General features: G+C 38.0%; 1 protein-coding gene across 2 annotated transcripts in view; it reads left to right on the plus strand.

The window, feature by feature from the left end:
• LOC127856410 (ATP-binding cassette sub-family B member 6-like) overlaps positions 1-16,658 on the plus strand; it is a 33,726-nt gene that overhangs the window by 8,788 nt on the left and 8,280 nt on the right. For both annotated transcript variants that reach the window (XM_052392609.1, XM_052392608.1), the window contains exons 7-15: positions 4,314-4,403; positions 5,961-6,082; positions 7,902-8,011; positions 8,377-8,442; positions 9,301-9,515; positions 12,200-12,263; positions 14,325-14,410; positions 15,305-15,362; positions 15,870-15,974. In XM_052392609.1, coding sequence (XP_052248569.1) covers positions 4,314-4,403; positions 5,961-6,082; positions 7,902-8,011; positions 8,377-8,442; positions 9,301-9,515; positions 12,200-12,263; positions 14,325-14,410; positions 15,305-15,362; positions 15,870-15,974 — 916 coding nt within the window. The remainder of the gene's footprint in view (positions 1-4,313; positions 4,404-5,960; positions 6,083-7,901; positions 8,012-8,376; positions 8,443-9,300; positions 9,516-12,199; positions 12,264-14,324; positions 14,411-15,304; positions 15,363-15,869; positions 15,975-16,658) is intronic.

Below are 16,658 nucleotides of genomic sequence, written 5' to 3' on the forward strand. Positions count from 1 at the left end.
CCAATTTATTTTACATGTACAACTAAAGAGAACATATATCTTAACACTAAGTACTTGCTCTACTTACCAAACAGAGTGGAGAATGTTTCAAAAACCTAAGACTTGATGCAATCATCTTAAAAAATAGATTTACATAAAAGTAGATAAGAAGGACAACGTTCTTACTCTAAGATAGCTTTATTATGCTTAGAATTGTGCCTTTAATTCATTTATGGTATTCATCCAGCACTCCTTATTAAAAACAATTAATTGTGAAATTTGCAACAAGAGAATCATGTTTTAGATTGAATAGTAATTGTCTGAGAACAGTTTGGTGAATACAGGCAGATAATTTTTCCCACAGAATTTGAGAAAGACCCATAGAAATGCAGAGAACAGGGGATATATAGACCTATGAAATAGAAATTCTCAACGGACCATTCCGTAAAACTATTTTATAGGCGTAATAGCTCTATTTCAAATACAATGATCAGTGTCATGAGAAAATGAGTATTCCGATAGCCTGGTAGGTAGCTACCCTGTCCGCCATAAAGTCCCCAGTAGCTACCCTGTCCGCTATAAAGTCACCAGTAGCTACCCTGTCCGCTATAAAGTCACCAGTAGCTACCCTGTCCGCTATAAAGTCACCAATAGCTACCCTATCAGCTATAAAGTCACCAGTAGCTACCCTGTCCGCTATAAAGTCACCAGTAGCTACCCTGTCCGCTATAAAGTCACCAGTAGCTACCCTGTCCGCTATAAAGTCACCAAGCTACCCTGTCGGCTATAAAGTCACCAGTAGCTACCCTGTCAGCTATAAAGTCACCAGTAGCTACCCTGTCAGCTATAAAGTCACCAGTAGCTACCCTGTCCGCTATAAAGTCACCAGTAGCTACCCTGTCCGCTATAAAGTCACCAGTAGCTACCGTGTCCTCTATAAAGTCACCAGTAGCTACCCTGTCCGCTATAAAGTCACCAGTAGCTACCCTGTCCTCTATAAAGTCACCAGTAGCTACCATGTCCACTATAAAGTCACCAGTAGCTACCCTGTCTGCTCTTAAGTCACCAGTAGCTACCCTGTCGACTATAAAGTCACCAGTAGCTACCCTGTCGGTTATAAAGTCACCAGTAGCTACCCTGTCCACTATAAAGTCACCAGTAGCTACCCTGTCTGCTATAAAGTCACCAGTAGCTACCCTGTCGGTTATAAAGTCACCAGAAGCTACCCTGTCCGCTACAAAGTCACCAGTAGCTACCCTGTCCACTATAAAGTCACCAGTAGCTACCCTGTCTGCTCTAAAGTCACCAGTACATGTAGCTACCCTTTCCGCTATAAAGTCACCAGTAGCTTCCTTGTCCGCTATAAAGCCACCAGTAGCTACCCTGTCTGCTTTAAAGTCACAAGTAGCTACCCTGTCCGCTCTAAAGTCACCAGATGCTACCCTGTCCGCTATAAAGTCACCAATAGCTACCCTGTCCAATATAAAGTCACCAGTAGCTACCCTGTCTGCTCTAAAGTCAACAGTACATGTAGCTACCCTGTCCGCTATAAAGTCACCAGTAGCTTCCCTGTCCGCCATAAAGCCACCAGTAGCTACCCTGTCTGCTTTAAAGTCACCAGTAGCTACCCTGTCCGCTCTAAAGTCACCACATGCTACCCTGTCTGCTCTAAAGTCACCAGTAGCTACCCTGTCTGCTCTAAAGTCACCAGTAGCTACCCTGTCTTCTCTAAAGTCACCAGTAGCTACCCTGTCCGCTATAAAATCACCAGTAGCTACCCTGTCTGCTCTTAAATCACCAGTAGCTACCTTGTCCGCTATAAAGTCACCAGTAGCTACCCTGTCCGCTATAAAGTCACCAGTAGCTACCCTGTCAGCTATAAAGTCACCAGTTGCTACCCTGTCTGCTCTAAAGTCACCAGTAGCTATGCTGTCTGCTATAAAGTCACCAGTAGCGAAACTGTCTGCTATAAAGTCACCAGTAGCTACCCTGTCTGCTCTAACATCACCAGTAGCTACCCTGTCCGCTATAAAGTCACCAGTAGCTACCCTGTCCGCTATAAAGTCACCATTAGCTACCCTGTCTGCTCTAATGTCACCTGTAGCTACCCTGTCCGCTATAAAGTCACTTGTAGCTACCCTGTCTGCTCTTAAGTCACCAGTAGCTACCCTGTCGGCCATAAAGTCACCAGTAGCTACCCTGTCCACTATAAAGTCACAAGTAGCTACCCTGTCCCCTATAAAGTCACCAGTAGCTACCCTGTTTGCTATAAAGTCACCAGTAGCTACCCTGTCCGCTATAAAGTCACCAGTAGCTACCCTGTCAGATATAAAGTCACCAGTAGCTACCCTGTCCGCTTTTAAATCACCAGTAGCTACCCTGTCCGCTATAAAGTCACCAATAGCTACCCTGTCTGCTCTAAAGTCACCAGTAGCTACCCTGTCTTCTCTAAAGTCACCAGTAGCTACCCTGTCAGCTCTAAAGTTACCAGTAGCTACCCTGTCCGCTATAAAGTCACCAGTAGCTGCCCTGTCCGCTATAAAGTCACAAGTAGCTACCCTGTCCGCTATAAAGTCACCAGTAGCTACCCTGTCTGCTCTAACATCACCAGTAGCTACCCTGTCCGCTATAAAGTCACCAGTAGCTACCCTGTCTTCTCTAAAGTCACCAGTAGCTACCCTGTCTGCTCTAAAGTCACCAGTAGCTACCCTGTCTTCTCTAAAGTCACCAGTAGCTACCCTGTCAGCTCTAAAGTTACCAGTAGCTACCCTGTCCGCTATAAAGTCACCAGTAGCTGCCCTGTCCGCTATAAAGTCACCAGTAGCTGCCCTGTCCGCTATAAAGTCACCAGTAGCTACCCTGTCTGCTCTATCATCACCAGTAGCTACCCTGTCCGCTATAAAGTCACCAGTAGCTACCCTGTCTGCTATAAAGTCACCATTAGCTACCCTGTCTGCTCTAATGTCACCTGTAGCTACCCTGTCCGCTATAAAGTCACCTGTAGCTACCCTGTCTGCTCTTAAGTCACCAGTAGCTACCCTGTCGGCCATAAAGTCACCAGTAGCTACCCTGTCCACTATTAAGTCACAAGTAGCTACCCTGTCCCCTATAAAGTCACCAGTAGCTGCCCTGTCTGCTATAAAGTCACCAGTAGCTATCCTGTCCGCTATAAAGTCACCAGTAGCTACCCTGTCAGCTATAAAGTCACCAGTAGCTACCCTGTCCGCTCTTAAGTCACCAGTTGCTACCCTGTCCGCTATAAAGTCACCAATAGCTACCCTGTCTGCTCTAAAGTCACCAGTAGCTACCCTGTCAGCTCTAAAGTTACCAGTAGCTACCCTGTCCGCTATAAAGTCACCAGTAGCTGCCCTGTCTGCTATAAAGTCACAAGTAGCTACCCTGTCCCCTATAAAGTCACCAGTAGCTGCCCTGTCTGCTATAAAGTCACCAGTAGCTATCCTGTCCGCTATAAAGTCACCAGTAGCTACCCTGTCAGCTATAAAGTCACCAGTAGCTACCCTGTCCGCTCTTAAGTCACCAGTTGCTACCCTGTCCGCTATAAAGTCACCAATAGCTACCCTGTCTTCTCTAAAGTCACCAGTAGCTACCCTGTCAGCTCTAAAGTTACCAGTAGCTACCCTGTCCGCTATAAAGTCACCAGTAGCTGCCCTGTCTGCTATAAAGTCACAAGTAGCTACCCTGTCCGCTATAAAGTCACCAGTAGCTACACTGTTCGCTATAAAGTCACCAGTAGCTACCCTGTCCGCTATAAAGTCACCAGTAGCTACCCTGTCTGCTATAAAGTCACCAGTAGCTACCCTGTCCTCTATAAAACACCAGTAGCTACCCTTTCTGCTATTAAGTCACCAGTAGCTACCCTGTCCTCTATAAAATCACCAGTAGCTACCCTGTCCTCTATAAAGTCACCAGTTGCTACCCTGTCTGCTCTAAAGTCACCAGTAGCTACCCTGTCCTCTATAAAGTCACCAGTAACTACCCTATCAGCTCTAAAGTCACCAGTACATGTAGCTACCCTTTCTGCTATTAAGTCACCAGTAGCTACCCTTTCTGCTATTAAGTCACCAGTAGCTACCCTTTCTGCTATTAAGTCACCAGTAGCTACCCTGTCTGATCTAAAGTCACCAGTAGCTACCCTGTCCGCTCTAAAGTCACGCAAGGTTTGGTTGTCTCATGAGCAGACATCATGACTTCTCATCAGAGTATAGGCATGCAGGAACATATCTGGAGCATCGACATATTGATATGTCTTAAGGCCCATTTTGACTTGTCGTGTCTCCAATAGTTTCACTCTCAACAGTTGTTTTGTGTTTCAGCCTTTCTCTGGGCTGGCACCTGAAAAGGAAGACTGGAGAAGTTCTCAGGGTAGTGGACCGTGGAACCAACAGTTTGAATAACTTGCTCAAGTAAAAACATCAGTGCCTGCCTCTCACATATTGAAGTGAATCAGCTTCCAGTACCCAACATTGTTATCCCCTACTGGTGAAAACGGAGGGGACTTATGGTTTGCACTCCGTCTGTCAGTCAGTCAGTCTGTCTGTCACACTTTTCTGGATCCTGCGATAACTTAAAAAGTTCTTCATATTTTTTCATGAAACTTGAAACATGGATAGATGGCAATATGGAGATAATGCATGTAATTTCATTTTGTTCCTACGTCAAGAATTCTGGTTGCTATGGCAACAAATATAAAAATAATAATAAAAAAAAATATTCTGACAATTGTTGAGTTTCACCAGTAGGGGACAATATTGCTTGGCAATCTCTTGTTGTATATGAGAAGCTAATTTGATTGTCCCCTATAGTTTGCGCTGTCTGTCAGTCTGTCACACTTTTCAGGATCCTGCAATAACTTAAAAAGTTCTTCATATTTTTTTATGAAACTTGAAATATGGACAGATGGCAATATAGAGATTATGCACTTCATTACATTTTGTTCCTATGTCAAGAATTCTGGTTGCTATGGCAACAAATAGACTAGAAACATTGCTAATAATGGTGGATCCTGCGATAACTTTAAAAGTTCTTCAAATTTGTTCATGAAACTTCAAACATGGATAGATGGCAATATGGAGATTATGCACGTCATTTCGTTTTGTTCCTACGTCAAGACTTTTGGTTGCTATGGGGACTTGTATTGCTCGGCAATAGTCTTGTTGATTATGTTTAATAATGGGAAATTGAAGCTCCATTGTCAGAAGAGAAATTCTTGTTACTTACCACTTGTCTATTTTTTGAGAAAATGGAATTAATGCCAATACAAGACATACAGCACAACACTGAACATAAAGGAGAATCAAACTGGGCTGATTACTTGAAACTGCTTGCAAAGCATGAAGTTTTTAAACCTGTCCTCTGGGCCCCTTACGTCAGATTAAGTCCCGTACTAAGTTAACTAGGATGTGTACAAGAGTAATATAATTTCAGACTTTTTTTTCGGTTTAAATAACAGTAATACTTTTGTTTGGGCCAGTGCATTCAAAATGTTAATTTCCAGTCTCGACAGATACTGTCAATGGTCCAAAATTCATTAACCTTCTTTGAATGTGACCCTTTTGTTTTCATCATTCCTGAAGCAAGATTTAGACCATTCAAACTTAACCTGTGTATGAAACGTTTCATTTAATTAATTGAATCGGAATTAATTAAAAATGACTGAGGTTACGAAATGTAAATGATCAACGATATTTGACCCGCGTCATGCTTAAATGTGTCATATGCCATATACAGTACACGTTTTCGCAGACAATCCTGAACCAATGGAGTCTGGTCAGGAGTGACGCCGTCGGCTACAAAATCACACAAGGTTCTGTGATCTCAGTAGTGGACAGGGAAGCTTTTACCAGACTGTGAAAATGGACTTGTCAGGAGCTTCACTGCTTGCATATGGCATTAGACCCTTTTTTGCATGATGCGGATCTCTTAGTTTCACACTCAACTATTTTCTTGTCTTGTTTTTTCAGCTATGTGGTGTTCCAGATCATGCCAACTATAGTTGACATAATAATTGCAGTGATCTACTTTGTCACTGTCTTCAACTACATATTTGGGCTGGTCGTGTTCGTAGCTATGGCCGCATACCTTGGTAAGTCAGCTGCATTTCTCATACAATCTCTCTTCTCCAACAGCCAGGGCTAAAATCCACATAACCACATAGGAAACTCTTAACCTTGATCATATTAAAGTGAGAATTTGATGTGCAATATATCTTAAGGGAAATCAAGTTTTGTATTCAGTAAGATTTGAAGCATATTTTGATACTTCAGCAGAATAAAAAAAACGTTAAATTTTTTTAGCTCACCTGTCACAAAGTGACATGGTGAGCTTATGTGACCGTGTGATGTCCAGCGTGTGTGCGTGCGTGTGTGCGTGCGTCCGTCGACAATTTGTTTTTGTAGACAGTAGAGGTCACAGTTTTCATCCAATCTTTATGAAATTTGGTCAGAATGTTCATCTTGATGAAATCTGGGTTGGGATTGTATTTGGGTCATCTTGGGTCAAAAACTAGGTCACTAGGTAAAAAACAAGGTCACATAATTGGTCAAATAATAGAAAAATCTTGTGTAGACAATAGAGGTCGAGGTTTTCATCCAATCTTTATGAAATTTGGTCAGAATGTTTATCTTGATGAAATCTGGGTTGGGATTGCATTTGGGTCATCTTGGGTCAAAAACTAGGTCACTAGGTAAAAAACAAGGTCACATAATTGGTCAAATAATAGACAAATCTTGTGTAGACAATAGAGGTCAAGGTTTTCATTCAATCTTTATGAAATTTGGTCAGAATGTTTATCTTGATGAAATCTGGGTTGGGATTGCATTTGGGTCATCTTGGGTCAAAAATTAGGTCACTAGGTAAAAAACAAGGTCACATAATAGAAAAACCTTGTGTAGACATTAGAGGTCACAGTTTTCATCCAATCCTTATGAAATTTGGTCAGAATGATTATCTTGTTGAAATCTGGGTTGGGATAGTAGGGTCATCTGGGGTCGAAAACTAGGTCACTAGGTCAAAAACTAGGTCAAACAATAAAAAAAACGTGTGTAGACAGTAGAGGTCACAGTTTTCATCCAATCTTTAAGAAATTTGGTCAGATTGTTACTCTTTATAAAATCTGGGTTGGGATTGTATTTGGGTCATCTGGGGTCAAAAACTAGGTCACTAGGTCAAAAACTAGGTCAAACAATAGAAAAACCTTGTGTAGACAATAGAGGTCGCAGTTTTCATCCAATCTTTATGGAATTTGGTCAGAATATTTATCATGATGAAATCTGGGTTGGGAATGTATTTGGGTCATCTGGGATCAAAAACTAGGTCACTAGGTCAAATAATCGATAAATCATCAATAATTTGTTTGTGTAGACAGTAGAGGTCACAGTTTTTATCCAATGTTTATGAAATTTGGTCAGAATGTTTATCTTGATGAAATCTGGGTTTGGATTGTATTTGGGTCATCTGGGGTCAAAAACTAGGTCACTAGGTAATATAATAGAAAAACCTTGTGTAGACAATAGAGGTCACAGTTTTCATCCAATCTTTATAAAATTTGATCAGAATGTTTATCTTGATGAAATCCGGGTTGGAATTGTATTTGGGTCACCTGGGGTCAAAAACTAGGTTACTTGGTCAAATAATAGAAAAACCTTGTGTAGACAATAGAGGTCACAGTTTTCATCTAATCTTTATGAAATTTGGTCAGAATGTTTATCTTAATGAAATCTGGATTGGGATTGTATTTGGTTAGTCAGGTGAGTGATTCAGGGCCATCATGGCCCTCTTGTATTATTTACTGGCTACATACTCACAAAGAAAACGAAAGTAGGTGTTTTTAAATACTTTAAGTTTTTATATGGCATGTTAAAAAAATATTTTTGGGGCAAGGTATTATGATGTATCCTTTGTAGCTGTTACCATATTCATCACGGAATGGAGGACCAAGTACCGACGTGATATGAATACTTTGGACAATGAAACAAATGCAAAGGCTGTGGACTCACTCCTGAACTTTGAAACAGTATGTACATTTTTCTGGCTATAAGTGTGATCAGAAATTGTTACAAAGAAAATGAATATACACATTTCAGAAAAATGCACATGTGATTACACATTTAAATGAATTAAAAAAATGAAAAAAATAATAAAAATAATGTATGTTTGAAATTATTGTATATATTTCTTACAGGCATATTCATGTTTCGAAATGCAAAAAAAAGTAAGTTTTTTTTTTAATCAACAGTAATATTTGAGGTTTTGTGAAATATATAATTTAAAAATAAATAATAATGTCTAGTAAAATACTGAAATCATAAGAATATTGTACTTTACCCTTGAAGTTGATAGTTATTTGTAATGATTTCCTGATATTGTTGTTGCCTTTAGGTAAAATATTATGGAGCTTCAGAGTTTGAGATTGACCGATACAACAAAGCAATTATAAACTACCAGGTAAATACTATGTGGGAAATAGCAGTTGTACATTATAACATGTAGTATATTGCATGGTACACTTGTTGCATAATACACCTGTTATGATACAGGTATAAGGCCTAAAAAAATGTAACTTTCCTGTTGCTCAACCTTTTTTACTGTTTACCCAAGTCTATACTATCATTTGCAATGAAGTATTGTTTGCAGTAAATCTCAACTTATTATTTATTGGTAGTTTCTCATATCAGCGTTTGATCTGTGCAGTAATGACCACATTTTAAACTTGCAAAAACGAGTTACAATTTTGTTAAAGTTAACACTTTATATTTTAAGTTAAAAATCTTTATTTGAGTTGCTTGTCAGCATCACAAAGAACATTTGTAGATTGAACATGTTTTTGCTAAAACAATCCGACTATTGCAAAAGACAACTGCTGTATGGTCATAGCAAAATCATATTGTTCTATTGTCCTTAGCACAAAGTGAAGTTGAAATTAACTTCAAATCTTCATTAAACAGATAAATGTAGAGGATATTTGTTGATTTCTGTGTTTGATTGAATTTTATTTTATAAGTGGTTATATAAAAATTATTTAAGCAGTTGCTTTTACAATCTTATGCATCTTAACCTCTCAATTAGCAAGTTAAAATGCTCAGCATAAAAACATCCAATCGTAATATATCTGCACTAGAGAGAATTTAATACAGATTATTTTTTTTTTGTTTCTAAATAATTGCAGTAGTAATTCCCTATGCCATTGACCTTATTTTCTTATGGTCGTACTATATAAAGTGGGAAATAAGTTTCATGCACTTTATTAACAAAAAATCTTGTTACTTGATGATTCTAAATGTTTTCCCGCTTGCGGCTGAACAGAAAGCAGAGTGGAAGTCAACAGCATCTCTCAACCTCCTCAACTCGGCACAGAACATCGTGATAACTTCAGGTGTGCTTGCTGGTTCGCTGCTGTGTGCTTGGGCAGTGGTTCATAGCCTTAACGGGTTACACCTCACTGTGGGTGATTACGTGCTGTTTGGAACGTACATAATACAGCTGTATGGACCACTTAACTGGCTTGGCACATATTATAGGTAAGGGTGAGTTAACCCTTTCCCCAAAAGCAGCAAAGTGAAAATGGCTTTTGCAACCAGCATAAAACCAGAACAGCCTGCAAGTAACTCGCAGTCTGTTCTGGTTTTATGCTGTTTGCTGCTCATCAGTATTTAAGGATTGGAAATGTAGCCTTTAAAACTTGAATGGAGTAAGAAAGGTCTGTATTTAAATTATACTTTCATAGGGACTAAAAATGTATGAAAATATGTATCTAAGTGGTAAAGGGTTCAAAATTGCTGGTTACATCATACGTCCTAAATTCTATTAGATTATTATGCCCTAGCAAAACAAGTTTGAGTCTCAGGTAATTTAAAGACATCTGGTCTGATGGTTTGTCTGTATGAAATGTTGCAAGTTTATTGAGCAAACTAGTTATGATCTTTTTAGCAAATAAATGACCTCAGTCAACACAGGCTTATCAGCGACAACAATCTCCGCTTTTATGACATTTTCTCTTTGAAGAAAGTATTTTCTTAGCAAAAATCCAGTTAAGGTGTTAAGTGTTGTCCCTGATTAGCCTTTGCATTAAACCCCCTTTTCACAGAGGTTGCTGAAATTGAAATGTCATCATCTCATCCCCAGTAATCCTCACATTGCAATGTTTGTGACAAAACTCTTGTTAGAATTATTTTATATTTCTACTGAAGTGAAGTCAACTTGACGATTCTTAAATTGAATTTCTGTAAACAAAACTTAAAAAAAATACATATACAAGTTAAGGCTTACAAAAACAAATACATGCACATGAAAACCATGGATGGCATCCAATACTTACATTTTCTTCCGATTTAATCTTTGCACAATTGCATTATAAGTGTTAATTGCTTTGTTTGTTATGCCCTTGGATCGAATGATCTGTGGTATATTGTTTTTGGCCTTTCTGTCTGTCTGTCATTATATGTGTGTGTCTGTCCCAAAACTTTAAGGGTGGTCATAACTTTTGCAAAATTGAAGAAAGCAACTTGATATTTGTCATGCATGTGTATCTCATTGAGCTGCACATTTTGAGTGGTGAAAGATCAAGGTCATCCTTCAAGGTCATTTTTTTTCTAAAATAACTGCTGTGCGGCTTCAAAACGCAGTAGGGGGCATTGTGTTTTGCAAACACAGCTCTCGTTTATGAGTAAGGAAATACTTATTTTTTATGTATTAACTTACCGCATTTTCAAAGTACCATATATATTTATGCTCCCCCTTCGAAGAAGAGGGGGTATATTGTTTTGCACATGTCGGTCCGTCCGTCCTTCCGTCCACGAGATGGTTTTCCGGATAATTTCTCAAGAACACTTACGCCTAGGATCATGAAACTTCATAGGTACATTGATCATGACTGGCTGATAACCCCTATTGATTTTGAGGTCACTAGGTCAAAGGTCAAGGTCACAGTGACTCGTTCTTGGATGCAGTTTAGGACCACATTTGCAGATTATATTATGTACTGGTGTTGTGGTGTCTCCGTTCCCAACAGATGGTTTCTGGATGATAACTCAAGAACGCTTACGCCTAGGTTCATGAAACCTCTTAGGTACATTGATCATGACTGGCAGATGACCCCTATTGATTTTCAGGTCACTAGGTCAATTTCAAGGTCACAATGATTCGAAATAGTAAAATGGTTTCCGGATGATAACTCAACAATTCTTACGCCTATGGTCATGAAACTTCATAGGTACATGAACCCAATTGATTTTCAGGTCACTATGTCAAAAGTCAAGGTTACAGTGACTTGAAACAGTAAAATGGTTTCCGGATGATAACTCAAGAATGCTTATGCCTAGGATCATGAAACTTCATAGGGACATTTATCATGACTGGCAGATGACCCCTATTGATTTTCAGGTCACTAGGTCAAAGGTCAAGGTCACAGTGACTCGAAAGAGTAAAATGGTTTCCAGATGATAACTCAAGAATGCTTATGCCTAGGATCATGAAACTTCATAGGTATATTGATCATGACTGGCAGATGACCCCTATTGATTTTCAGGCCAAAGGTCAAGGTAACAGTGACAAAAAACGTAATCACACAATAGCTGCCACTACAGCTGACAGCCCATATGGGGGGCATGCATGTTTTGCAAACAGCCCTTGTTTTGTTTTGTTTTGCGTAAACAAGTTGTAATTTCTAATTAATGGATTAAAATAAAAACTTAACAACTGTTTTACCCACCTTAATTGCAATTGATAATAGAAAATAAGCCATTTCAGCAGTTTTTGAGCTCTTCTTGATCCCTTTGTACAACAGTTTGTAATCTTGATTTTTCCAAAGTTAATATTTTTTTTAAGCATACAGGGGGCTTATTAGGTATAAGTTGATCTTGTCACATTAGTGACAAATACTTCTCTGGCACATATTTATCAAGTTTAAATAATCCTGAAATAGAATTTCTATGTTGAAAAAGGGGCATAACGTTTTCAATATGTTGATTTTAATATGGTACAAATTGCATATACACAACTTTGTAGCCTAAGGAAGGATGCATGCAAGCATTATTGTTTGACAATGAACACTGTACAACTGAAAAAGAGACATGGTGTCCATGATGAATCTATTATACTTAATTCTCTCGTTCACATCATGGGGTGGGGTCTAATATATACATGTATCAGCATTTTAAGCACATTTTAAAGATGTATTTCTGTAATCGTCATCGATGTTTTCCAGGATGATCCAGCAAGCATTTGTAGACATGGAAAACATGTTTGAATTACTGGAAACTGGCATGGATGTAAGTGAAATTAAAGCATTTATGTTTCTGAGTACATTCTATGCTCACGGCATTTTACATTCAGATCTGCCTTTATGTTTCAACTAGGCAGGACCTATTGACATGTAGAAAGCCTTGACATTGAGCTGAACCTAAGCCTTGACATTGAGCTGAACCTAAGCCTTGACATTGAGCTGAACCTAAGCCTTGACATTGAGCTGAACCTAAGCCTTGACATTGAGCTGAACCTAAGCTTTGACATTGAGCTGAACCTAAGCCTTGACATTGAGCTGAACCTAAGCCTTGACATTGAGCTGAACCTAAGCCTTGACATTGAGCTGAACCTAAGCCTTGACATTGAGCTGAACCTATGTAAAACTGAAACTTGCTCAGTAAAATTAACATTTTCAAAGACAAAATTCTCTTCATGTGCAATAAATCTAATGAAAAATGCTGTAACAGTATATTAAGTGTTGTTCATATTTATCAATTTAAATTCATCCCATTTCATTTTTTGTGACAGTATTTTTGCATAGTTGTACATATATATCTGTGTCAAGTTTATATTTGCAAGCTATACTTTCAGAATGTGCTTTTATTTGCTTGTTTTAACTTGCTTGTTCTTACTTGCTCATTAACTTGGTTGTTTTGATTGTCATGTGTTGACTTTTCTTGTTTAAATTTTCTCATTTTAACCTGCAGTTTTAAGTATTTGTTTTAACTTGTTGTTTTACTTAACTTGGGATAAACTTGCTTGTGTTCACGTGCATTTAAAACCTGCTTGTTTTACTTTGTTTATTTTTACTTGCTGCAGGGCTCAACATTAGCATTGTCCTATTGCCCCTGGCAAGTAAAAGTTGGGTCGGGGCAAGTTATTTTATAATCTAGTTGTCTGCCCGAGCAAGTGCAAAAAATAACAAAGAGCTTTTAATTTATACTTTATACTCTAAGACTTTAATTGCTGTAATTATTTTGTTAAACGTTCAAAAATAAAAAAGGTTCTGTCATTTCGATCTTTATTAAAAAATATGAGGTTTACAGTTAATGTGATATTTCATGTTTGGGCAAGTGGCTTTACCTTCAGGGCAAGTAGATTAATTTAGTACTTACCCCGCAGGGTAAGTTAGTTTTTATGCTCCCTTGAAAAATTTTGGGAGATCATATAGGCGCCGCTCCGTCCGTGCGTCCGTGTGTACGTCCGTGCACAATTTTTGTCTGGGCTATTTCTCAGCAACTAAAGACTGGAATTCAATGAAACTTATTGGGAAGCTCCACTACCAAGAGGAGATGTGCATGTTATCAGTGGGTTCTGGTCGGATGAGTTTTCACAGAGTTATGGCCCTTTGAAATTTTCCATTAACTGTACATATAGTGCAATTCTTGTCCGGGCTATTTCTCAGCAATAAATGACCAGCATTCAATTAAACTTTATGGGAAGCTTCACTACCAAGATAAGATGTGCATATTATCAACAGGTTCTGGTCGGATGATTTTTCACAGAGTTATGGCCCTTTGAAATTTTCCATTGTACATATAGTGCAATTCTTGTCCGAGCTATTTCTCAGCAACTTATTACGGGAATTCAATGAAGCTTTATGGGAAGCTTCACTACCAAGAGAAGATGTGCATATTATCAGCCGGTTATGGTCGGATGATTTTTCACAGAGTTATGGCCCTTTTAAATTTTCTATAAACTGTACATATAGTGCAATTCTTGTCCGGGCTATTTCTCCCCAACTACTGACTGGAATACAATGAAGCTTTATGGGAAGCTTAACTACCAAGAGAAGATGCGCATGTTATTAGTGGGTTCTGGTTAGATGATTTATTTAGAGAGTAATAGCCCTTTAAAATTTTTGAGTTGCTAAATCATCCATCGTATTATTTTGTCCAAAGTTATGCCCCTCAAGACGTTTCCTTTTATCTGAATATATAGTGCAATATTGTGACAAAAAACACTTTGGGGAGCATCACCCATCTCCGACAGTTTCTTGTTAGGTTAATGTTGAGCCCTGATTGCTTGTTTTAACTTGCTTGTTTTCACTTGATTGTTTTCACTTGCTTATTTCAACATGTTTGCAGGTAAAGGATGATCCAGATGCTCGGGATATGCAGATCCAAGGCGGCTGCATTGAGTTCAAGGACGTGCAGTTCAAATATGAGCCTACGTAAGTGGTTTGGTTAATATGGGCCAGTCCCTGAATACTCACTATAAACAATGGTTCCTGCAGTTGGTTTTCTCAGTTTTTATTGCTCCATAGGCACTGCATTTAGCATTCTCATCTCTATTTTTCCTACGTCATTAAAAGTATAAAAGTGCATTTGTATACATTTGTACATTATACATGTATATATGCTTTTCAAGCATGTGCATAGTAAAATGTTTAATGTTTCATGCTAAAGTTAACATAAATGTCAGAAAATTAAACATGCAATTCTCAAGAATTTTAAAAAGCAACATGAAAAACAGAGGATTCCAAGGTTGCAGAGCTTGATTTCAACTTTTTATGCCACTTGCAATTGTTTGCATGGATTTTATCCTGCAAAAATTAGTTTTTATTTGCTATCTTATTAAGGAATAGCAAATTCTTCTAAATTGCCTCCAAAGCATATTTTTACCATAAAATATGTACTTAGATGGCAATATGGGTAATATTCATGTAATTTCAGTTTGAATTTTTAAATAAAAACTGTGGTTGCTATGGTTACAGAAATAAAGGACACTTTAGTTGTGATTATGTGACAACTTAAAAATGTCTTAGCCTAGGTCGATTAAATTCAGTATGTTAATCGAGGACCATAGGTGTATATAATGCACTTTTTTCAACAGATTATCTGCATATTGACATAACTACTTGTAGTAACAAGCACACTAATTTGCACACACAAGCAAAACATGTCTCCCTGTTGATGGTCAAATTCACAAGTTACCATGCCATGTAAAATAAGAGAAGTCAATGTATACATATTTCAACCTTTACCTTATCTTTATTATTTTTACTGACACGCATGTGTTTGTGACAGTGGCATTCTTGTTTATCTTAAATCTCTGCTATTTACAGGAAACCAATCCTGAAGGGTATTTCTTTTCGAGTACCAGCGGGCCAGACGTTTGCCTTGGTAAGAACTTGCATTAACTTTAAATACTATCTTTGACTTAATATTGTGAAAACTTCGTAACTTAAAAACTTATAACTTTAACTATACACATAACAAATAAATGTTAAAAGTGCCTAGGCATTTACAGATTTTGCTTTAAATATATCAATCAGTATCGATGTAGCTAGATAAAATCAAAGATCAGAACAGAGTTCATACATGAGTCGGTTAAATAATTTGGTATAATGTGGTAAAGGGCTGGACTACAAATCAGAGGATTGCAAGTTAACTTTCTGGCTCAGGCAAATGACCGGCGGTACAATTACTTTATGGCCATTCTCCAGCAACCTCTAATCAAGTGCACAAATAATGGCATTACCAAAGACCACATAAGTTATCTGGTTGGGGAAGGATTCAAACCAGCATTCTTTGAATTAATTGTCCTGCACTCAAGCAGTAGAGATAGCTGCCTCAGTTTTTGTGCATGATTTTATTTATCAATAAATCTTTTTTGCATTTACTTTTAAGGTCGGTCATTCAGGAAGTGGAAAAAGCACCATTATTCGGCTGTTGTTCCGATTCTATGACATTGAATCTGGGGCAATCCTCATCGATGGTCAGGACATATCAAAGGTATGCTGCCTTGGAAGAAGTTCACAACAATGTGGCATTGATAGCCTCATTTTTCCTTGCCACTTAATCATTAAGTTCATTACTTGATGGTATTTATTGAAATGTATTGTCTTTTGACATAAGCAATAAAGGAAAAAAGGGCTTGATAAAATTAATATTTTAATATATATATAAAACATGAAGTATTTACTTTGACTTATTTACGTATGTTTGATTTTGCATAAATAGCTGAATAGAGTAACCCTGGGTTATATCGGACACACTGGGTTTATCGGACAACCCCAACAAGTCGAATATTTACATACAAAATGACCTCGCATTTGAGCTTTGTTTACATTCGATAAATATGTTTTCATAGTATTATGTAACCAATCATCTGATTGGGTGATGGAATAAATCGGCGATTTTGATTGGAAGATGCGAGTTCGTTGGAGAGACATCCCCTCTTCACCTAGGCGAAAATCCGAGAGTCAGGGAACATTTAAAACGGTCATTTTACAAGTAACGGTACGTTGTGAAATGAGTGAATACGGTTGTGAGAAAACAAATATTTTAACTGATATATTTATCCTCTGAAAAACATAATAAAACTATTACAAACAGTACATGTATTGTAAAAAAAATAAGAAAACTTAAACTGTTCGATAATGCCCAGGTAGTAAATGCTTCGTAAAATGCTATCGG

The sequence above is a fragment of the Dreissena polymorpha genome, chromosome 13, assembly GCF_020536995.1.
Source record: "Dreissena polymorpha isolate Duluth1 chromosome 13, UMN_Dpol_1.0, whole genome shotgun sequence".
Taxonomy (NCBI): Eukaryota; Metazoa; Mollusca; class Bivalvia; order Myida; family Dreissenidae; genus Dreissena; species Dreissena polymorpha.